The following is a 24,560-nucleotide window of genomic DNA, read 5'->3' as shown; positions in this document are numbered from 1 at the left end:
TTGAAGCCCCTTTTCCATTAGTATCTACTTGAATCGACTCGCAAACGGATCGCCACGACTCTACTCGGATTCACTGTCAAAGCAAGAACATACCTGCTGACATGCAGTCTGGCAATGTCACATTTTTGCACCTTTTCGGGTCACTTGGAACCCTGGGTGAACAGATACTAAAAAAATACCTGGTACCAGGTACCAGGTGGCAAACTGTGCCGAGTCAATCCAAGTAGGGACTAATGGAAAAGGGGCTTTAGAAACTGTATTTTCTGTTTACTTGGGTTATCTTTGTCTAATATTTACATTTGACCATCTGAAATGTTTAAGTATGACAAAAATACAAATAAATAGAAAATCAGTAAGAGGCAAACAATTTTTCATACCATTAGAAATTTCTGACCACAACTGTATATTTATTTTCTCATTTCCTCATAAATCAGCTTTAAGTTTTTAACTTTGGGAAAAACCAAAACTTGGATATAGTCTTAACTCACTGTTGTCTTGGCAACAGCAAAAGCAGGAGAAATTTTTCATTGTGGCAGCTGAGAAAAAACATTAACAGTAAAGGTCAGTCCCACTAGTGTGTGGAGTTATTGTAGCTGTTGCTTCTGCTGTCACTCCCTAAAGTTAACAACATAGGGAAGGAAAGTAATAACTCCCTGAATGCAGGCCATCCTCAAGTTCTCATGTTTTGTAACCTTTAGTATAGAAAAAATAAGTAGTGAATAAGTGAGTAGGTACAGAAAGAGATCATTTTTAAAATAAATTGTCACGGCTGTCGAGGCGAGCCGTGTGGAATTATTTAAGGACCCAAAACGCAGGCATTTCTGTAGTGAGGAGACTTTATTAAGGGAGGTGGAATAAATACACAAGGCAGGGGAGGCGAGATACAGAATGGAGTAACCTAAACAGGGAAAACCAAAAAGCAAACCTGAAGTGATAACCGAACGTGGAGAGGAACAGAGAGACTCAGACAGATGCAGGGAAATTACTCAGGGAGACGGAGGACATGAACGCAGACAAACCAGCAACAGGCAGAGAACACACAGGGCTTAAATACACACATCAGTAATCAAGGGGATGAGAGACAGGAGGGCAACACACCTGGGAGAAATCAGAGCTGATGGTACAGGGGAAATGTAAAGTGAACACACTCACATGAGACAGAGACTTTCAGAATAAAACAGGAAACTCGCAGACACAGAGAACTCGACAAGACACTGAGCTAAACAGACAGATTCACAAGCAGACTGTGTGGCACCATAGACAGACAGAGGGAACACAGAGAAGTGGGAGAAGGCACAGAACAAAACCCTAACAAATGGCAAACCTTAACAAAGGATAAAACAGAATAAACAAGCACATAGAAAAATACAAGGAAACCCAATACACTGACTCGTCAGACTCAGGACCATGACATAAATAGAAACAAGGAGCACTCTGACAGCTCAGTTTTGGGGCAGCTTTTATTCATAAGGAAATAGTATTGTATTTTGCATATATGCATTTTGTTTTCTTTGTTCTTTAAAAAAGTGCTAAGAAGCTTTTAGTGCTATAAAAATCAGATCAAGGTTGCAATGCAAATATCTACGTTGATTATACATACATATGAGAGTAGGTAAGGGATAATAGGTATTCATTTGTAATAATAACCAGTTACATAACTACACATTAATAACTTCAGCTTATATAGCTTATTATAATACAGTATATTTTTCTGACTGCCTTGACAGATCTTATTTGATTTCAAAGAAGTCAGATGTCCAAAGTAATGTAATATTTAAAATCCCCATAAATCATTCTCTAGTTTAATATGTTGCCAGTACAAATAATGGCAGTAAGAAAGTTTTAGATAGCTCCATATAGCATTATTATTACTTTGACCATCAGACCAGTGTATTGGGCTTGTCAGAGGTCAAATGTGGCCTGGCATTTTAAATCTATATGCAGTAATTTCGGTACTTTGACAATACACACTTATAAGGGTTACAGTTTCGAAGTTTTAGGGCTTTAGTCAGTTTTCAACCAGTGAATCATTAAGGAAATCTTCTAAAATACTGCACATGGATGTGATGGATGCATCAGAGAACCTTGTGTCTTGCCCAATGATATTTGGCGTGCAGACTGGAGCAGCCAGGCACTGAACCACCAACTTTCCAATTAGTAGATGACCTCCTGAGCTCTGGCCACCCCTTTGACCTTGAAGACCTTGATGGATGTAAGGCAAATTTTAATGAATTGTTAAAACTACCCCACAAAGTTGAATTAGAATTCATTCTAAACTGAAATGTTTAGAATGAATTCTAATTACCTAGTTTATACACAGAATGACACGTTAACAAAAGTATTATCTTCTTGGCAGAGGTAGAAAGGAATAACATTTCAAAGTTGTCTTATAGAAATTGAATATAAGATGTTAAATTTGATACCTTTTGATACCACACATTAAATTACTTAGTTTGTATAGTCTCTTAAGGTCCAGTTAAAAGTGATTCTATGTTTGTTAAAGAAAAATTAAATTATAATATAAATTAAATTTAAGCAAAGTCAAAAACACTTGAAAAGGCATTAAAAAGGTACAGAGCATCCCCTTGACAGTAAAATACAGTTCTTTTTAGAGTTGTTACTTTTACGGCATCATCATTATCATCATTATGTCATCCATAATTGCATAGCTGCAAAAATAATGACATTATCAATATCATCGTCTGTTTTTTACATCCACCCTGACAAGAAAAGGGGCAGGAAAAACTGAATAAAAATGCTGAAGTAGAATATAGTAAATAAGTGAACAAACTTAACCTTGGATTATGTTTCAGTAGATAAACTTGCATGAGCTACCCCTCTGCACATAAGAACATAACTAACTTAATAATATTTCCCCTTGATCATATGTCTTAATTGAATAAAAGTCATCACCACAATTTATAGCCAAATCTGATTGTTTTTGCATCTTTGGACAAGATTATTGTGATGTTTTTTTTTTCTGGCCATGTTACGGTAATTGCAGGTCATCATGCCAACCACCCAACTTCCTTTCAAAGCAAAAATCTTGAGATTCCTGGAATTGCTTTTGTAAAATTATTTTTCTATTTACTGACATAAATGACATAGTCACCCTTCCAATGTAAGACACATAGACACAAAGCAACTTTCCTAACATGATACAATTTAACCAGACTGCGGTCATCTGCCTCATTAGCAGATGCTCTCACGATATCATTAATTTACAATTACCCAATTGTTGAAAAGTCTGGACCAGAGGCAGCCCAGTTCATGAAATTCAAAATGGGCTAATATTTTTCTTAAAAATGAAGCATTTTCTCACTTTAAACATTTGGACTAAACACATTCGGTGTTCATTTGCAAATGGGTTTATGAGATTTGCAAATCATTCCATTCTTATTTATTTATATTTCACACAATAAGGTATATGATGAAAAAAACTACATATGATATGATATGCTTTGTATACATGATATGATATATAATTTAAGCTGGAAAAAAGACTTAAAGAAAAATCTGCTTTAGATTTCCTACTTATTTTGTAGTATGTAGTATGGACAGATGTGTGAAATTATCTATAGCATTCCATTTTTTACTCAGGATGGATATATATGCATTCTGTCTCTACAAACATTTTTGCAAAATGTTTGGGTTGCTCTCAGGAGCACAGTGAATTCCAGCATGGTAGCTTAAATTTTCACACTTAGCTGATAGTAGTATTATAACAAGTTGGAAACAATTGGGAAGAACACCTTTGGGATGGAGACAGACTTTACAAATCTGCTTATGGGAGTATGGTCAAAAATTCCCACAAACACACTCCTAAACCTTGTGTAAAGCCTTCCTAAAAGAGTTGAAGCTGTTATAGCTGTAAAAGATGGGTCAACATCATATTAAACCCTATGGATGGGATGCCACTCAAGTTAATGTGTATTAAGGCAGACAAGTGAATACTTTTGGCAATATGGTGTACTGTGCAGTGTTATAGATATTGCTAGGATTGTACTAATCTGAGCAGAGACCTTTGATGATGTTTCTGGAATCTCCTAGAGCCGTTCTTAGAGTTTTAGGGTTCTCGTTTCAGGCTGCTAATGCTTCTATTACCATTGGGAACACTTTGGACTTTGGACTCTCTACATGAAGTAAAAGGAATCACTTATAATTCCTACACAACACTGTAATGTGTGTGGGTGAAACTTTTTCTTTGCCAGACCAAGTTCTACACAGATTGTGAATCTATTTACTCAGCAAAGGGTCGACCTTGTTGGGCGCACTGTCGATGAACAGGTCTGTTTTCATACATAAGGCGCACCGTATTCTAAGGCGCATTAAGCGAAACAAAACACTCAGATAACTCAAACTTTACTCAATTCGCTCTTCTTGCTTCCTCCACTTCCGTACCATTGATTCATTAATGTTGAATTGAACAGTTGCTCTCTTCCCATGTTGTTACAGTGTATTAATGACTAACCTCGTATTATGGATGGATTATCTCAGTTGATTTCTTGACTGAAGTTTGGTCCGTCTACAGCATCCTGCCATGCGATTGCATTTGTTCCTAACCATAGGGAACCCTTGCATTAACTTTTATCGAGTGGAAAACAGTTAACATTGATCCTCCAGCTTCACTGTGTTTATGTTACGCTAACTGCTGTGTTGCTAAATAGCAGAGCTGTATCTTTTAATTTTTCATAAATCCTTCAGTCAGAACATTGTATATTATGTTTAGGTGGAAACTAGCAAGCTAATTTCCTGCTAACTTCTAACTCTGTTAGGCTCCTGACTACAGTAGCCGCAATGCTCCGACAATCGATCGAGCAGTGCAGCTTTGTAGCTTACCAAAGTCATACTAAAACATTTTTTGACAGATTTTTCAGCGTTGTGTACCACATAAAATGGGTCTGTACGGAGCCCCGCAGGGGTCATGGGAGAAAAAAAAATTAAGGCGGACTTTTGCGAGATCTCGCAAAACATCTGCAAGATCTCGCAAAAGTTGAATTTCAACAATGGCGGGAGCTACTTAGTTGTAATATTACTCTTTCTGGGTCACAAAATACACTTTTAAGATATTTTGAGGCGTGAATGTAGTTGTGTAAACGTCAGATATCTGCTCGGTTTACAAGACATTACAAGACGTTTTCGGAGATCTGACACCCACCATCTCGAAGCTAACGGGAGGTCGAGGCCTACTACAGCCAGGAGGAACACCGCTCTCCCGGCACATCGTACCTCGACCTCCCGGTCGGCTTCGAACAATGCGGCTAAAACTTTTGTGAGATCTCGCAAAAGTTTTGCGAGATCCCGAGTTTGTTTTGCGAAATCTCGCAAAACTTTTGCGAGATCTCGCAAAGGTCCGTCTTAATTTTTTTTCTCCCATGTCCCCTGCGGGGCTCCGTAGGTTTGAGGTCAGTGAGCACAACCAGAATTAATACATAAGGCACACATAAGATGCACTGACAATTCTGAGATAATTAAAGGATTTTAAGTGCACCTTATAGTCCAAAAATATGGTATTATAAAACATAGCATTATTCTATTAGCACACACTTCTTTTGCAGATTTTGAAAATGGTGGATAAAGCATTTTATTACAACTGCTTGGTAGTTTACTTGGCACACTGTGTGGAGCAACAATGGAAAATTTACATGATTTATCTGAAATTGAGGCCAAAGTTTATTTTGATTACTTTAGTGGACATTAAATTTACCACTACATTCTTATCTTACCCTAAAACTAATAAAATTTTTTGGAAGTTGTTTTTTACTCTCTATTCTCTATCGTATCAAAACTATCTTGCCATATATTTCATATACCGTAGATACAGGTTTCATTCTCCTGTTAGTTAGAGCATGTGGATACTTCTTTAAGATACCAGCTTGTGTGGTCATGCCCTACTTATAAAGCACCTGTACTGGTATGTAATCACTGATCATTTGATCTCTACCTGAGTCAGGCATAGCATATGTTGATTTGTAATTAGTCCACTTACCTTTTCATCGTTGGGTGTTTCTCTGTAAGGCCTCCAAGGATTGCTGTTTTCCTGGCTTTTGTTTCTCTGTTCTTCTTTAGTATCAACTGTGAATCCCCTTGCTGTGTTGTGAGCTAACATACTCTGTGGGACCATGTCATGATACAGTGTCCTTCTTGATTTCTTAACTTTTTGCATATTTGTAACACAAACACATTTTCAATATTAAGTGAAGTCAACCCAAGTAAATACAAAATGCAGTTTTTAAATGATGATTTCATTTACTTATTGTGTGTTTTTCGCCACATAATTTCAGTCGGTAATGCATCTGAGATGTATGGACCTAATCTGAAAAAGATATCCACACCTACTTGGCTCTGTGTAAAAAGTAATTGCCCCCTAAAGTTAGTAATTGGTTGTGCTGGTTATGTTGATTGCAAATGTTTGATTGCAAGAACTGCAATCAAGCATTTGCAATAACCAGCAATGAGTCCTTCACATCACTGTGGACACATTTTGGCCCGATATTATTTGCAAAATTATTTTAATTCAACCACACTAGAGAGTTTTTGAGTATGAATGGCCGTCAAAGCATCTCAATCTGATATGTCGAGTCTTTGATTAGGTTACACTGAAAAATACAAAACAAAAACAGGTTACTCCAAAACCTTCATTTTGTTTGTTTCTGTGCAATATTTGCTTCTTTATATGCAGTATTGAGGGGGCTCTGTGCATAAGATTTCATTGCCAGTAGTTATCTGTCATTATTACCTATATATGACAACAATAAAATTTGAAACTTAAAATCCTAAAACATGTTTAAGCCCTGAGTTTGTGCCTATTTATACTGGAGAGTGGAAGCTTTCTCAGGTGATCGAGTAGATTTGATGTGTTTTTGGAAGGCTGGGGCTCAATGTCTGTGTCCAGAAAGTTGATACTATCGCCAACAATCCACTCTGGCCCTTGATGCTATAGTGCACTCATAGCCCCAGATTCTCCTGGTGCCATGAGTCCTACACTTTCTGTCCATTCACTCTCCAATGACCCTTTTATGATGGATTCAGAAGAAATAAAGCCGATTTTTTTGATTCCCCTTCAGCAGCACATTTCTGTGACTATATTGAGCCAACTGCAACAACTGAGTTGCATCCAGAGATTGAAAGACGTACATTTAGGGTTGTCAGAACCCAGAACTCCACAAGTGCTATCAACTCATACCATTACTTGCCAAACCAATCCTCATACACGTACAACTCAGAAAATCTTGCAGTTCTTGTAGTCCTAGAAGGAATAAGGGTAATCTGACATTACCCTGCAAGGTTTCTAGAGACTTATAATTCACAGGACAGGACCTTTGGACCCCCATCAGACTTGACTATTGTCCTTGGTGCACTTTCGTATCCCCCCCTTTAAGTATTTTCAATTGACTTTACCTCAAAAGTGGTTTCCTGATAGTTGTAGTATATACTAGGACTCCATTTTTGCCAACGGTTTTATCTAAATTACTGTCTCAGTCTGTCAAGCTGTGTATCCACTTTCACACAAGGCTATGCTGTGAACTCTGTGAACTTTGGCAGAGCACATTTGCCCCAGTTGGACCACACTGATCATCTGTTTGTTTCAACTATAGGGGTTTTGGGCAGACCTTTGTAAAAAATCTAGTCTAGCCCACTGAATTGTGGACACAAATCTGTAGGTATGTGCAGATTGTATGTTCTCATCTAAGGAGCCATCCCATGCTGGATTCAACTACGGTCCATATTTTTTTTATATTCTACTCAAATAATGTGACAGCCAGCCCCTTCTTTGGGGGTGGGTGTTGGGTGTGACAGGTGTCTCCTTGGTCGGTCAGCTTAGCATCCTGAGGGGTGATTACAGTGGCAAACCCATTCCAAGATTCCTCCCACCTTTGATGAGATAGCAAATGAACAGTGGCATTATGGGTTTTTGGTGGGTCTTTTTTTCACTTACTATGCACTTATACAGCACTCTGCATTTAATCATTAATTATCATTAATTTCTGGTTCTCTTCCACAGTTTTCTTTGTCCGTTCTTCCTCCCCTCACCCCCAACTGGTCACAGTAGATGGCTTTCCTCCAGCAGAACCTCAGCCTGGTTCTGCTGGAGGTTTTGTGCTGTTAAAAGAAATTTCTTCCTTCTCACTATTGTCAAAGCGCTTGCTCATTGGGGGTCTTCTGATTATTGGGGTCTTTAGGTTAAAATATAAAGCACCTTGAGGCAACTGTAGCTGTGCTTTAGCACTTTATAGCACTTTGTATAGCAGTATCAGAGCCAAGGGCACGATAACATCGAGCAGGTACAGCCCGATTGGCCAAAGTGTTAGAAGGAGCAATATCAAATAAAATAGGCATACGGTCGGAGAGTACTGCATCCTCAACACATACATTGCAAACAGATAAACCATATGATAAAACTAAGTCCAATGTGTGACCACATTCTTGAGTGACACCATTAACAGGACAAAATTAAAAGAGTTCACTAAGTCCAGGAAGTCCTTGGCCAGGGGTCTTCCTCGGGCAGCAAATGTGTATATTAAAATCACCAAGCAGGAGGATCTGGTCATACCGAGATGCACAGTCAGCAAGGAATTCCAAGAACTTGGATAAGAACTCCTTGTTATATTTCGAGGGCCGATAAATAATCGCACACAACAGTGAAGGCGAGTGGCCGAGTTCACACAAACAGAGTTCAAAACTGGTGTAGCGAGACGGTGGGAATAGCTACTTTAGGTCAAAATAAGCCTTAAAAACAGCAGCAAGCCCTCCTCAGCGACCAGAAGCTCTCAGACCAGAAGCTCTTGGAACATTAAAAAAGGTACAGCCAACCGGTACTAGTTCAATGAAGGCGCTTAACTCACCGGGAGGAATCCAGGTTTCAGTCAACCAGATCCACCAGTCGGAGGTTTGTTTGGTCAACTCCGCGCCAGCACAAATGCCGTAAAGGAGAGAGTTTTGCAGGACTATTTTCAGGAGACCCAACAACAAGAACCAACCAGGAGTCCACCGGATCCAAGGCACGCAAAGGCACCAAAAGTCGCGGACAAGACTGGCGAATGAAGCGGAGCTCATAGGGAAAATAAGAAATCCAGGATTTCAGCTTGACAAAACGATCTCCACGGTCACCCAGTCTCCTGCGTTGCTTCCGCAAATCCAGTGACAGTGGTAGGGAACGCCAGTACTGTGCTATTGGTTCCACATAGGGAGGCAAAAAGCCTTGGTTGTCGTATCCAGGCCGGTCAGACATCCGGATGGATAAACCTATTTCCAATAATGTCCGGCAATCATAAGACAATATAGGACAGACATGTAGCGCAAAGTTAGCTAAAAACAATAAAACGACCATCATTTGCAACTGGCTCCATTCGATTTGGAGGAACAGCGGCTCGACTCTGAGACCCTCCTGGATGGCTGAACTTCTCACCTTATCCTATCTCTAAGGGAGAGGCCAACCACCCTTCAGAGGAAGCTCATTCCTACTGCTTGTATCTGCGGCCTCATTCTGTGTGTGCAGAAAATAGGTTTAAATGTTAAACTAATTTCTTCCAGTCAGTGAATGTTGCATATAATTACGTTTTTGCTTGATGCATAAAGTTAAAAGATTAAAACTAATAAAACAAGTTTTAAAAAGGGAGTTTTCCATTTGATTACATTTTGTATGATGGATTATGTAGAAAAAGTAGAACTGGGCTGAGAGATCTATCGCTTTATCACCTATTCAGGTTGTAAATCGTGTTTTTAAAAAGTAACTAAGTAACTAAGTAATTAATTACTTTTGAAAATAAGTAATCAGTAAAGTAACGGGATTACTTTTTTGGGGAAGTAATCAGTAATTAGTTACTGATTACTTTTTTCAAGTAACTTGACCAACACTGATTGTAAGGTAAAGATCCTGCAATAATACAAGACCCTACAGTTATATGACACAGTAAAAAGGACATCGGATTTCTCGTCATTAAATTGGATGAAAATGCCAATCCTTTAACTTTTAACACCATCTAAGTGTTTCTGCAAGATCTGTAGTATAGAAACATGTTGATATGATGACAATCACTTCAAAGTAGATCCTAATGCACCCACCCAGTATCTCAACCTCTTAACCTTGCTCTGTGGAGGATTTTAAAGCTAAGTTGAAGACCCACTTGTTCACCCTATCCTACATATCTTAATTCTTTGCCTTTTAGTTTAGTTATTTTTATCATTTTTAACTTTTATTATGTTTTTAACTTGTATTGCTATGCATCACTTTTATTTATTTATCTCTTTATTTACAAATAGCTGTACAGGACTTTGTCTGAAAGTGCTTTATAAATAAAGTTATTATTATTGTTGTTGTTGTTGTTGTTGTTATTATTATTATTAACCATTTAAGCATAAGGTGAGGGTCAACAGTATCATGGGTAGACGTCAATGAATTTTGAGATTTGTCTGTAAAAACTAATAAGAAAATAGTTGGGCTTGTTTTGTTTTGTTTTGTTTTTTTGTTAAATTACAGTTAAATGCTGAGTATTGTTAAAACGAGTAGGGACTTAACCATAAGCCAGTGAAGCACTGATTATAGTGAGCCAAGAGGGGCAAATAGAGTGAAAGAGATTTTTGAACACAGATGCAGGTAAAATGTCAACAGGATGCTTTTACTGTCCTACTAATTTGACCAGCTCAAGCAACGAAACAGGTACACAGAGTGAAGATGATAGAGAAATGTTTCTCACATTATAATTTTAATTACTATGTTTATGCTATGCTAACATAGCTGTGTCACTAGCGATCACGTAGCACATCATTATATACCAGCTAGCCCAACTTCAGTAACCCTACAAAAGCCACTGCTGTTTAGTTTTCTGTCTATTCATGTTGGAAGTGACTGCAGAGCTGTACGTTTTGGACCCAAATTACTCTGTGAGGCTCCTGACTACAGTAGCCACAATGCTCCGACAATCCATCAAGTGGTACAGCTTTGTAGCTTACCAAAGTCGTACAAAACATTTTTTGCTGTGTACCACATAAAATCGGTTTGCGCACAACCGGAACTCATACATAAGGCGCTGTTTTTTTACTGGTAGAGTAAAAAAACAGATTCCATTTACCATAACCTTTTACACACAGAGACACACACACACATCCATGCACGCACACACACACACACACACACACACACACACACACTATCTACTTTCAAGAAGCACAAAAAGTTCACCAATGGTGTACAGATAGAGATATATGTGATACAAAAACAAATGCTCACAGGGCAGTCACAGCAGATGTTATGAAAAATAAATTCAATAACTATTCTAAATACATAGATTAATGAGACTAATAAGTAAAATGCAGAAAAGCTTTTTTATTTTGAAATTAATTTACCTAATTTAATAATTGACTTTGTGTATTTATCCATTGTTCAGATCACTAAAACTGTTTTGAATTCCATTAAAATGCCACAACCCAAAATAGAATTCCTATAGGAATCAATAGAAGTTTTAATGGTTGTTGAGCTTCTTGTTTACATTTTGAAACAGCAACAGAATTTCCCATAAAAAGACTGGAAGTGACATAAGGAACTTTACTTTTACACCCCTGGAGATTGAAGTCGGAGGGTGTAGAAACCAGCTGAGACATTTTATAAGCTTTATAACAGAGCTCTTGGACTATGATTAGTAATAGGCAGCATTGGGTAAGTTGCTTTAAATTAGTAACTTAATTAGTAATTAGTAATTAGTTACATTGCTAGTTACTTCTATCAAAAGTAACTCAGTTACTTCAAGTTACTTGTTACTTTCAAAGTAACTAGTTACTAGGGAAAGTAACTTTGGTTTTACTCAGAATTCTCTTGTTAATGTGTTGCTTCCGTAACTGGATACCCAGCAAGACTGCCAGTCTTCTAGCTTGCTTACTTGCCACAAGTGCACTGTGCCACCTACCAAGAGAAAGGAAAAAATAATCTGCATATTTCCACGAGAGAAATCCCATGCCTGGACCGTCGTTGACCGCCGCCATGATTCTAGCCTATGTCACAGTGTCACGTGCACTTTTTACATCCAACATGAAAACTGCAGTTGTGGTGCTTTCGATTTTACTCACAACTTGGAAATTCTGCCTTCCGAATAGGAAGATGTAGGTAACTCCAGACTGCAGACGAGCTGAATACAGGGCTGGCCTGGGACAAAAAAATCGGCCCGGGCATTTTGTATTGTTGTATTGTTTATAATGTTTGCACACAATGTTTGCGTTTTGTCCCTTGGGGTTTGCCGTAGATGCAGTGGGGCGGGTATGATTACGGAAGTGGAGGTGTGTTAGGTTGTACCAAACAAGTGGCAATAAAGAAGATGGTGGCTCACGAAGCAGTTTGAGAATATGTTCCTTATAAGTTTAAGAACAGAATATTACATGGTGTCAGAGTAGTTCGGACTAAACGCCCACTGATAGCGCGAAATGGATCTTCCCGATGCCTGGTGGAGGTTTGTGCAACATGTGAAACTGATATTTAGTGGCCCGCTAAGTGGCAAGCCTAAGGAGACCCAGTGCATCTATCTTCTTCTGTGGGTAGGAGAAAGAGGCAGAGACATTTATAACACATGGCAGCTGTCTGATGAAGAAGCTAAAAAGCTGACCACCTATCTCGACAGGTTTGAACAGTACCTCATGCCGAAAACGAACACCGTTTATGCCAGATACAAGTTTAATGAAAGACTCCAAGGCAAAGGAGAGTCATTTGAACACTTTGTGACAGGGTTAAAGCTACTCGTTAAGCAGTGTGGCTATGTCAACAGTGATGAAATGGTCCGAGACAGGATTGTCTTTGCAACCAGTTTCCCACAAGTCGGAGAAAAGCTGCTGAGCCAAGGGTCAGATTTGACTCTGGAAAAAGCCATAGACATTGCACGCTCCTATGAAATCGCACAAAACCAATTGAAAGCCATGGTCGACCTACACACGAGCCTGCAAGGAGCAGCACCTGAGCATGCAGTATCCTCTAAGCTCTAAGAGTACGCAACAGAAAAATAGGAGGGCACCTCACCATAATAAGGTGGGAAAATTGTGTGGAAGATGTGCACAAGCACACAGCCAGAAGGAGGAGTGCCCTGCAAAAGGGAAGAGGTGCAAAAAAGTGCAATAAAATGAACCACTTTTCCAAAGCATGCGGTTCAGAAGCACCACATCAACCCAACCCAGTGTACTCTATTAATCCTGACACTCCAAGCGATGAAGTGGAGCTATTCATAGATTCCATAACAAAGTGCAATTAAGGGGAGGCTGATGAGCAGGCTTATGCTGATGTAGAAGTAGGCTCACTGCATCACACTGTGAGTTTTAAGCTTGACACAGGAGCCACTGCTAACGTTATCCCTGCCCGATTGTTCAAGAAGTTTTTCAAGCAGGTCAGCTTGTACCGCCCACACACACACTATCTGGCTATGGAGGAGAAAAACTCAACATCAAAGGCACATGCCAGTTGAAGTGCAGGTGGAAAGGCATTCACAAGATGCTGACTTTTGACATAGTAGAAACTGCAGCACCCCCCATCCTAGGGTTGAGAGCATGCCTAGATCTAAACCTAGTCAAACTGGTCATGTCAGTACAGATCACAAGTATCATGGAGGAGTTTGCTGATGTGTTCAAGGGCATAGGGAAATTCCCAGGAGAATGCGACTTACACATTGACCCAAACGCCATGCCCGCCGTGTGCCCCTACGGAGGATCCCTTTCACACTGCGGGAACGACTGAAATCGAAGTTGGATGACATGGAGAAAAACAGCATAATCGTCAAAGTAAAAGAACCCACAGAATGGGTAAATGGACTGGTGGTCGCAGAGAAACATAATGGGAAACTCAGAGTGTGCCTTGATCCTCGCAATTTAAACAAAGCCATCAAAAGACCCCATTACCCACTTCCAACATTGGATGACATCACACCAAAGCTGGCAGGAGCACAGTACTTCAGTGTCATTGATGCTCGCTCAGGCTATCCAATTAACCACCAAGTCATCTCTCCTCACCACGTTCAACACGACCTTTAGCAGGTACTGCTTTCTGCGCCTTCCCTTTGGGATAATATCAGCACAGGACATTTTCCAAAGGAAAATCGATGAGACATACAAAGGGCTCAATAGAGTGGCAGCCATCGTGGACGACATCCTCGTGTTTGGCAGGACAAAGGAGGAACATGACGAGAACCTCCATGCCATCCTTGAGTGCACAAGGGAGCGAGGAGTGCATCTCAATCCAGAGAAATGTGTCATAGGTGCCACAGAAGTGAGTTATTTTGGACACAAACTCACCCGGGAGGGCATTCAGCCAGACCCAAAGGAACTACAGGCCATCAAGGACATGCCACCTCCTGAGAATAAGAATGAGCTCGAGACAATTCTTGGAATGGCGAACTACCTGTCCAGATTCCCACCATGACTATCAGAAGTGAACGCACCACTGCGTCGGCTGCTCAAGCAAGACTCGGAGTTCGTCTGGGATCAGAATCACGACAGAGTCTTCCAGCGAATGAAGGATCTCATAACCAGAGAACCAGGCCCCATACTGGCATACTGCGACATGACCAAGGAGCTACGCCTACAGGTAGATGCATCAAAGTATGGTTTGGGAGCTGTGTTGATGCAGGACAGACACCCAATAGCATATGCTTCAAAGACACTGACCCCGACAGAGGTTAACTATGCACAGATTGAAAAAGAACTCTTTGCAGTGCTGTTTGGATGCAAGTGTTTCCACACTTACATATACGGCAGAAGAGTCATTGTTGAGTCGGACCACAAGCCGTTGGAGCACATATTAAAGAAGCCAATCTCCGTAGCCCCTGCTCGTCTGCAGCGCATGCTGTTACAGCTGCAGAGATACGACACAGAGATTGTGCACCGGCCCAGAAAAGACATACCTGTGGCCGACACACTGTCCAGGAAACCATTGCTCGACCAAGACAGCACGCGGAGCAAAGGCATGGAGGACCAGGTCCACTCAGTCATAAACAGCCTCCCAGTAAGTGACAAAAAGCTCTCAGAGATACAGGCTGCGACAGAATGCGGCCCGCAGCTCACCCTGCTGAAGCACACCGTGCATGATGGCTGGCCTGAGGACAGGAAAAAATGTGCCAAAAACCTTTTGGATTTCTGGAACTTCAGAAATGAAATTTCACAGTTCCATGGCATCATCTTCAAAGGTGACAAAATCATAGTGCCAACAGCCCTAAGAAACAATATGCTGGAGAGAATCCACGCTGGGCACATGGGGATTGAGAGGAGGGCAGAGAGCGAGGGACGCCCTCTTCTGGCCAGGCATGGGCAAGGACATTGCTGCCACGGTGGAAAACTGTTCCATATGTCAGGAGAGGTGTTACGGCTGTGGCCATGTGTGGCCTGTTTTCTGTCTGTGTTTTCTGTACTGTGCTTAAGACTTTTCCAGGTCCCTCCCCTAATGAGGAGTCGTGAGCGACTGATTGGACCATGGAGCGGTTGACTACCTTCAAAAGGCCACTCTGACAGCTCCGAGAGGGAGAAAGAGAGAGTGGAACGAGCGAGTAGCCGGACAGCCGTCGCGGCCCTGACCCTGGCGTTCCCAGCCCGTGCTTATCTTGTGTATTTGTGAGAGTGTGAAATTGTGAAAGCCGCTCCTAGTGAATTAGTTGAGCGCTTAGGCACTCTTGGGTTGAAGCGGAAGGGGTGAGCTGCCTTTTCTTTTGGAATCGTTTTCTCCTGTTTTCCGGGTAGGGAGCGAGGGATAGCTCTGTCATTTGTTTGTTCTGTTTTTCTTTCCTAGGGTTTAGTTAGTTTTCTCTGGTGGGACTTAGTTGGTTTTGTTTATTATTTTGGCCTGGGCTCACCCTGGAGCTATGCTTCTTTTCCTTAAATAAAAACACCTTTTTACTCACAACTGGTTTGGATGTTTGGCTTGGGAACCAGGGCGGGGATTTGTCTCTCTCTCCTCCAACCTTATGTGCGTCCCTACCCGCCTAGACTGGGGGCGTAACAGAGGCGTGCAGTGAACCCTAAAGAACCTCTCATTCCACACCAGATTCCTGAGAGACCATGGCAGGCCGTGGCCTCAGACCTCTTCATATGGTGTGGACAAGACTACTTATGTGGACTATTATAGCTGCTACTTTGAGGTCGAAAGGCTATTTTCTACCACCGCAGGGTCCGTCATCAAAAAGCTCAAGGCCATATTCACCAGTCAGAGAAGCTTATTTCAGATAACGGCCCATAGGACAGCTCTCGAGAGTTCAAGGACTTTGCAGTCACATGGGACTTTGTCCACACAAGCTCAAGCCCTTTGTACCCACAAAGCAACGCCCTTGCCGAAAGAACAGTCAAAGCTGCCAAATCAGTTCTGGATACAGCTCATGCTCAGGGAGTAGATCCCTACCTGTCTCTATTGGAGCAAAGGAACACACCAGTCGATGGCTTCAGATCACCCACGCAGCTCCTCATGACTCTACGTCTGCGCTCAGTGCTTCTCATCACCGGATACCAGCTGGTACCCCGCGTCATAAGCCTGACGGTGGAGCAAAAGACACGGATGGAAAGACAAGAGCACCAGAAGTGATACTACAATCGCAGCACCGCACCACTACCGAGGCTGCAGCAGGGGAATCACATCCGCTTTCAGCATGAGTCCGGAAGCTGGAAATCGGCTGTCATCATCCGACCTGCAGAGACTGCCCGCTCTTTCGTGATCCGCGCTGGCGAGGGGCAGACTATACGGCGTAACCGACGGCACCTGAGAGGCGCTAAGGCGTCACCAGCACCCGATTTGGTAACCCAGCATGAAAGTGCAGCTCAACAACAAGCGGAGCCTCAGTCGCCATCTAGAGGCACTAAAACACCACCCATGGACACTAGCCTTATACTGACCACCAGATCAGGACGAGTGTTCAAACCGAGGGTCATCCTTGACCTGTGATTGTAAAGGGTGTAGGCGAATCGCTCCCCTAAAGCAAAAAAAACAAAAAAAAAAAAAAAAAACATGTCAAATGTCGGTGTGTACTAATGAGTACATATCCTGTGTTGCATTATTGTTGTTGTTCTCTTGCAGCAGTAATTTTACACATGACAGTGTGGAAAAAACTGTTTCTAATCCTCATGTTCAGGATGTTCTATTTTGAAATGCATACCGGCTGTGCCACTGGCGGACATTTAACAACAAAACAAAACAAAAAAAGGCAGATGTTGTATTGTTTATAATGTTTGCACTCCGTGAGTATTGTCCCTTGGGGTTTGCCGTAGTGGCAGTGGGGCGGGTATGATTACGGAAGTGGAGGTGTGTTAGGTTGTACCGAACAAGTGGCAATAAAGAAGATGGTGGCTCACGAAGCAGTTTGAGAATATGTTCCTTATAAGTTTAAGAACAGAATATTACAACCGGCCCGCCATTATAGGAAAAATCATAAAGCCTTTGAATGGAAACAAACGATGTTGTGAGAATGATGTACACTGTTTTGATGGTATATATGCATCAATCTATCAATTGTTTGTTGTAAGATTCAGATAATTATTTTTTTAAAAACTAGATATTTTAAATGAGAATAAGAAAGAAAAGTACTTCTTTGTGCCCCCCCCCCCCCCCCCCCCTTTCTCTGTTAACGCCCTACCTGGCCCCCCTGGCAAAACTTTGCTAGACACGCCCCTGCACAGTTACCAGCTGTCAGCTGTAAAAAAAAAAGGGATCCTGGTGGTATTTGTCTCTCAGAAACAGTTCATAACTTTAAATCATTCATGTCACCTAAAGGTAAACCTGTTTCTCCATCACCTGTTCAGCTCTGATGATTCAGTAAGGACATCTCCTGGTTTCATCTTCATGTTTCCCTCTCACCACATATCCAAACCGATATCATGTCCAGCAGCTTTTACGGCTGTGGCTCCAGCAACCATCAGCTGATACTAGAAGGTAATATTAAATAAATTCTAACAACAGCTGATCAAGCTTAAACGTGCTGCTGTTGTTTAACGCGACCTCCGGTTTCTTTCTTTCTGGTGCAAAGTGGGCGATAAGCAAACAAGATAGACGGGACTTGTGACAGAAAGGCCGATCAGCTGATCATTAATCAGTTTCATGATTGAAGTAGCAATAGGAGAGGGAGGGGGAGAGAATGAGAGAAGAAGAGGCAGCTGCGCAGCATAAAGACAGAATAACTCCAGTTTTCTGTCTTCTTTTTCATTGTATCTGAAGTACGGGACGACTGTGCTCCTTTTCACCTCAATACGAAACGTGTAATATGTTCTCTGAATACGAGACGATTCCGTTTTTTAGGAGACGGTTGGCAACTCTAATAATTAACCTTATGAACAAAATAAAGTTCAACATCAGTAACATCATAGCACCCACTCAGCTGTATAGAAACTTCGTCATGCTAGCTAATACCCAGTACAAAAAAGTCAGCATAACGAAAATAAACTATACCTAAACTTGGTTTATATCTGACCCAGATGGACTGCAGGTCATAACTTCTTACCTGAAGTTCAGTTCACCTGACACCGGTGGCCGCCTCAGGTCTCTCCCCCTCCTGCCCCCCCTTTCCCTCATCCACCTGCTGGCATCCACCACTTGCTAATGTTATGGAAACTGTGTAAGCTCCACGATAGCCACCACATGAAGTAACGAATAACGACCCTATCTAAATCCCAGTAACGATTGTTCCTGATTTTGGCATAATAACTAGTTACCGTGCTCGTGACCACAATAATAACGTAGTTACTGTAACGCGTTACTTAACAACGCGTTAGTCCCTACACTGGTAATAGGTGAGCACCTGCTGGTGATATCTATGGGAGTTCTTAAAACTAAAAATGTCAATTTAATTGGCTGATAACATTCAAAGTCCTTTGGGAAACAATAATGAACATTTTAAATTTTCAATCATTATTTTTTTCATGGCTGATTAATCTGACAATCCATATTCACTTGTGTTACGTTTAGGTGCTTGGAAAAACCCTAGAGCAAAAACAAAGAGAGCAAAAGAATGAACTAAAATTGATGGATCAGAGCTTAAGATTTAATTTTTTTTTGTTTTTTTGTCTAACACAGTTCTGCATCATACAGTACCTATAATGCAGCTTCATTGTGTCTCTTTGCAAGATTTTTCCTGTCTAAATCCATGTCTTTGGCAAGCGACAGATTCCATTCTAATATACAGGCCCTTTTTTAGTGTCAAACTTCAAACTGAAATATGTCAAATATTATTATGCAAAATAATAATAATGACAATGACATATGTCATAGTGATATCCTTTTTCAGAAGTGCCTCTTGAGATTAGTAACATCACAGCTTGAGTTTATATATTTGATTTTCCTTCACAGTGCCACCAAAAATCACCAACCTGTCAAGAGATGTTGTGGTAAATGAAGGCTCTAACATCACCCTGATGTGCCAAGCAAGTGGTAAACCAGAGCCTTCCATCAGCTGGAAGCTCATCTCCTCTTCAGGTAATTTGTTTATACATTAAAAAATCTAGATGCAGAGCAGATTTTTGATATATTGGTGTTTTTTTTTTCTTAATGATGTCATTTTTTTTGTGTTTTACTTTATTTTCTTAATACTGATTTTTTAGAACACATGGATGTAGTGTTTGAGTTAATGGAAAAGTGCATTAAACTTGCAGCACATAAGATCAACAGAACACAGTGTGCTTTGAGGTAGGAGCCAAAAAGGGTGTAGTTTGTGGGTGTGATCACCCGTGTGTACACCTGTGAGCATGGACGCGCTTGTTTTTTTTTTTTTTAAAGGTTCCTTCATGTAATGATCTGCTAGAGGGTGTGGGGAGCCAAAAGTGCATTAAACTAATTGTCAGCAGAGAACAGCTCCTCTGTGATTATTTAGAAGTCTATGAGACTTAATCTATGACCTCATTAAAACATCTTTACTGAATTTATGGACTTGTTTGCTAATTTCAGGACATATGGAGTACAGCATAATTAAAGTGTTTTAAATAAAGAGTCTAAATTGAAGTAAGAGCAAATAAAGAGTAAAATAAGATAATATAGAGCAGTTGGTTTTTGTGCTGGACAAAACATAAAGTTTAAAGACAGGACCTGACAAGCCAGTGGAAGAAGTAACATTGCATCTTTCATATACAGACCATGTTTTTGCTGTCATGGTCTGGTCGAAGCAAAATAGAGTACTCAAATGCAACAGAATTCAAAAGATTTATTTACAATAATGTTTTGCAACAAGTAGAATTCACAAGGGCGACAAAGACAGAGTAATGGATCCAAAGGAGGAAGTGACACTATGGAAGAGGAAAGGGACATTGATCCAGTGATTCCAGATAGGGGAGTTCCAAAAGATAACTAGCGAGAACCAATGGCTTACTTGGTAGTGTGGGTGAGTCAGATGTTGCCTGTCCAATGATTAGCAGGGGGAGGGAATCCAGTGGCCATGAGGTAAGGACATCCAGGAGGGTAGGGAGGTTAACTGGGGACTGAAATCTTCACAAAGGTGCATGTAGACAGATGGAGTGAGCCAGTTCGAAAGAGTCAGGTGAGTTGTGCAGGTAAGTGGTGGGTTCTCGACCCAGGCTGGGGTTGACTGGAGGCAAAAAAGCACAGAGATCAACACAATAGAAAACAAGCGAAGACAAATAACATTTGGGGGCTGATTTACCACTGAACAGTAGCAGACTGGTCCTTGAATACAGCAGAGGACTTTAGTTTGATGAGGAGCGCCTTGAGACAACTGTTGTTATGATTTGGTGCTATATTAATAAGATTCTATTGAATGTGCTTGGTTGAAGAGCAGGAAGCAGACTCCACCACATAGGGAGGAAAAATCCTGGCCAACTTAGACTCAAAGGGAAAACAGACTCCAAACATTAAGACTACCATGGACTATGGCATCTACAGTGTCTTTTCTTGTCCCTCTTTGTTTCCACCCAACCCCGACTATAACTGACTTTGTTTGACCCATAGTGGATTTCACTTTTTTAAATTATCTGTTTTTACATAATACTTGTATTGTAACGGATTAATTAATACAAAATTAATTAATTAATTAAAGGTAATTAAATTAAATCAAAGGTAATAATCGGATGTAAATGTTCTGGAGGCTGAATGATAGCTTGAATGATGAGAATACACAGGGTATAGCATTAGGGAGAAGATTAGAATTTTCAGTACTGAATGTCCCAATGTTCCATTGTATGTGCTGAGTGGCATTTTTCTATTATTACTTGCTTGCTAGACCAAAGAAAGCAAAGTATTGAAGTATTGGCCACCATTGGTCTATGACTCTATGTTTTAGCAACCTGCTGTTTAATTTGATTTACTTTTGGTTTCACTTCTGTCAATAGGAATCAGAAGGTTTTCCATTTCATATTACTTAACTTTAAAATTCAACCAATAGTAAAAGGAATGTGTCTGGTTGCCCAGATAAGCTCAAGATACAATTGGTCATGCACTACAATAGAATGTGCCTTTAAAGGAATATTTATTGGAGAGCATCATGCTTTTGAAAAGGAAAGAATTGTTGGTTAAAATGGTAAAAATGAAGTACAATGCCTTATTAGACCTTTCTCTTGACTGGTAAATCAATAACTAATGAAAGGAGGAGAAGATTTTCTTTTCCACTGTATTCAAAGGAGCTTGCAAAGAAAAGCGTCTGGACTTCTTTAAGTTGCTTGAAGACGTTTCACCTCTCATCCGAGAAGCTTCTTCAGTTCTAAGGTCAAATGGTCAAATGACCACTGTATTGTGGTCATAAACTGATAGTGGACAACTGGACCTAAAATAGGTTTTGCAGAAGAGTGGGTGCTCGCATCAACCTTTTGTAATATTTATTCATTTTAAGGGAAACTTGCAAATTAATCTGACTGGACACTTAAATGTACTTGTGAGACATGGGTCTGAAGCACTGTCATTGCTGGGAACTAATGAAATCTGATATAGTGGATCCAATGCTTTATTTCATTGCTGCTTAACTTTCTGCTCAACATCAGAAGGTTTTCACCTCTTAAAGGTACAGTCTATTAGTCAGTTAAAATAATAATAATAATGGATTGGATTTATATAGCGCTTTTCAAGGCACCCAAAGCGCTTTACAATACCACTATTCATTCACTCTCACATTCATACACTGGTGGAGGCAGCTACAGTTGTAGCCACAGCTGCCCTGGGGCAGACTGACAGAAGCGAGGCTGCCATATCGCGCCATCGGCCCCTCTGGCCACCACCAGTAGGCAAGTAGGGTAAAGTGTCTTGCCCAGGGACACAACGACCAGGACAGAGAGCCCAGGGATCGAACCGCCGACCTTCCGGTTACAGATGCGATTCCCAACCCTCTGAGCCACGGTCGCCCAAATACAGATGTGGCTAGGGATTTAAGAAGATTGGCCAAATTTTTTTTCAAGTATGCTGGGTCGAAAAGTACACATACATACATTTACAAATAGTATAGATTGTTTATATTGGTTATAGATTATTTATATTGGTGACTTAATACTTTGTGGTGTGGACCATGCATTCGTCACATATTTGGTTTATGCCAGGTTTCTTTTTTCTTATTTTGTTTTTGTCTTCACATCAAGTTTTCCAATCATGGAAAGATATATTTTTTTATAGACACAGCTCAGATAACAACTCTGATATCTGTTGAAAAGACTGTGTGTGTTTTGTGGCTAAACCTTCACTATGTCTGCTATCTCTTTGTAAAACACTGCTTTGACTGAGAATCTGTATGTAAAACAAAGAATTTTTCAGAGACAGCCCCATTCAAAAGCATTCTTTATTCTGTTCTTATCTCAGCACTCTTTATCATAAAAATGGATGCAATGACTGGTTGCTTATATTTATTTATCTATTCAAAATCAGTTTCTGAGAAGGTCCATTGAAATGCAAAATGAAGATCCTCTTTGCATGAATTAATAAAACTAGAATTTAGTGAGAGTGGACTGAATGAATGTATGGAATTTGTATCGGAGGAAAATATAAATAAACAAGCATCAGCTTGAGAAGCTGTTATTTTGATTTTTTTCAAGTAAGATAAAAGAAAATCCATCTAGTTTCACGTAGTTTTCTCTGAAATTGATCGAACTAAATTTTGTGGATTCTAGTTGGTATTTTTTATATACCATTTTGATATCCATTTTGGTTCCAGTATTTGACTGATAAGGGTGTTTACGATTAAGAATTGATAGAGTCGCAGTGCACAGTTGCTCGGACTAAAAGAGGCTTTGAGTAGAGAACAAAATGTCCCAGTCTATGCAGTTTGGACTATGCGGTCCAAACTGATACTGTTCCAGTATCTCCCACCTGCAATGAAACTTTTCTTCAGCCTTGGGCCTTTCAGTGTGAGGCCATCTATGGCAAGCACTCTGGGGTATAAATGAGTGAATATATAAAGATTCTCTCTCCCTGTATCTATCTGTGTGTGTGTGTGTGTGTGTGTGTGTGTGTGTGTGTGTGTGTGTGTGTTTGTCTGTGTGTGAGTGCGTAAAGATTGATGATTTCAGACTTGGACCAAGGCTCTCTTCGAGCCATAACCCAGCTCCCCCTCACCTTTGATAGATGGCTTTAGGGGCTTGTGGCAGATCAGAAGTGATCCTTGCTATCTTCCACAGACCACACAATCTGACTGCTAAATTTGTCTGCCTAGGCAGTACCCAGAATGAAGGGGAAAATTAATGAATTTAACCAAGGTGCAATAAAGGTTTCCCAGATTTGCACAGCACTGGTTTGCTCAGAAAGAATAATTTAAAATTAAAGGAGAGTAGTCATAGTTTTTGACCTTTGTGAAACTGAAAGAAAAAACTTATCCACTTTAATATTTAAACACTACTATGAGCAGCTGAAATTGTTGTGTTTGTCACGTGCTTAGGATTTGATGAAAGGATATACTGTAAGAAGTGCAAGAAGTAAAGACCCTTTATGATTTGTTGGAGCTGGAGCATATTTCAGGTGGCATAGGGTGAGAGATGGAATACACCCTGGAAAGGTCACCAGTTTGACAGAACTAGCATAGAGACAGACAACCATTTATACTCACGTTCACGCCTACAGCCAAATTAGCCTGTTCACCGGTTAAACCACAGCCTGGTGGTTTGGTCTAGAACCAAACACATCTTCATTTAGCATCTACGTAGATGATAAAAAATGACAGCTTATATTACTGCATTTAAATTTTTATTAGACTTAATTGGTTTCATTCTTAACACTTTATGATAATTGGTTAGACACTGGACAATAAATTTCATTACAATAGAAGTCCTTCTGAACTAGGGCTGCCACAAACGATTATTTTGATAGTCGACTAGTCACTGATTATTTTTGCGATTAGTCGACTAATCAGATCATCATCCATTGGACGTAAAACGTACAGCTTATTGCACCAGCAGCATCTGCTCTTATATAACTATCATTAGCTTACAGCTTTAAGTGTGTAAGGTCTGTGCTAACTAAAAATAAAGACAAGATGATAGTTTATTAAATTTTAATGAAATTTGCAGATTGTTTCGGTGAAGTTTAATAAACTCCTTGCTATCTAAAATATAACGGGACACCGGAGTAAATTCTGGAGCATCTCACACTTCTGATAATCAGCTGTCTGCTTGACGTTTATTCAGCTGTGTAAAAACTATAACTT

The 24,560-nt window shown here is 40.3% G+C and overlaps 1 protein-coding gene across 4 annotated transcripts in view; it reads left to right on the top strand.

Annotated features, from left to right (window-relative positions):
* ntm (neurotrimin) overlaps nt 1-24,560 on the top strand; it is a 158,781-nt gene that overhangs the window by 110,915 nt on the left and 23,306 nt on the right. For all 4 annotated transcript variants that reach the window (XM_085363359.1, XM_085363362.1, XM_085363361.1 and 1 more), the window contains exon 3: nt 19,286-19,411. In XM_085363359.1, coding sequence (XP_085219485.1) covers nt 19,286-19,411 — 126 coding nt within the window. The remainder of the gene's footprint in view (nt 1-19,285; nt 19,412-24,560) is intronic.

Source organism: Diplotaxodon limnothrissa, linkage group LG10, assembly GCF_057381915.1.
Source record: "Diplotaxodon limnothrissa isolate DT_005_m linkage group LG10, D_limnothrissa_male_GT1.1, whole genome shotgun sequence".
Taxonomy (NCBI): domain Eukaryota; kingdom Metazoa; phylum Chordata; class Actinopteri; order Cichliformes; family Cichlidae; genus Diplotaxodon; species Diplotaxodon limnothrissa.
This window is presented reverse-complemented; position numbering and strand designations above follow the sequence as displayed.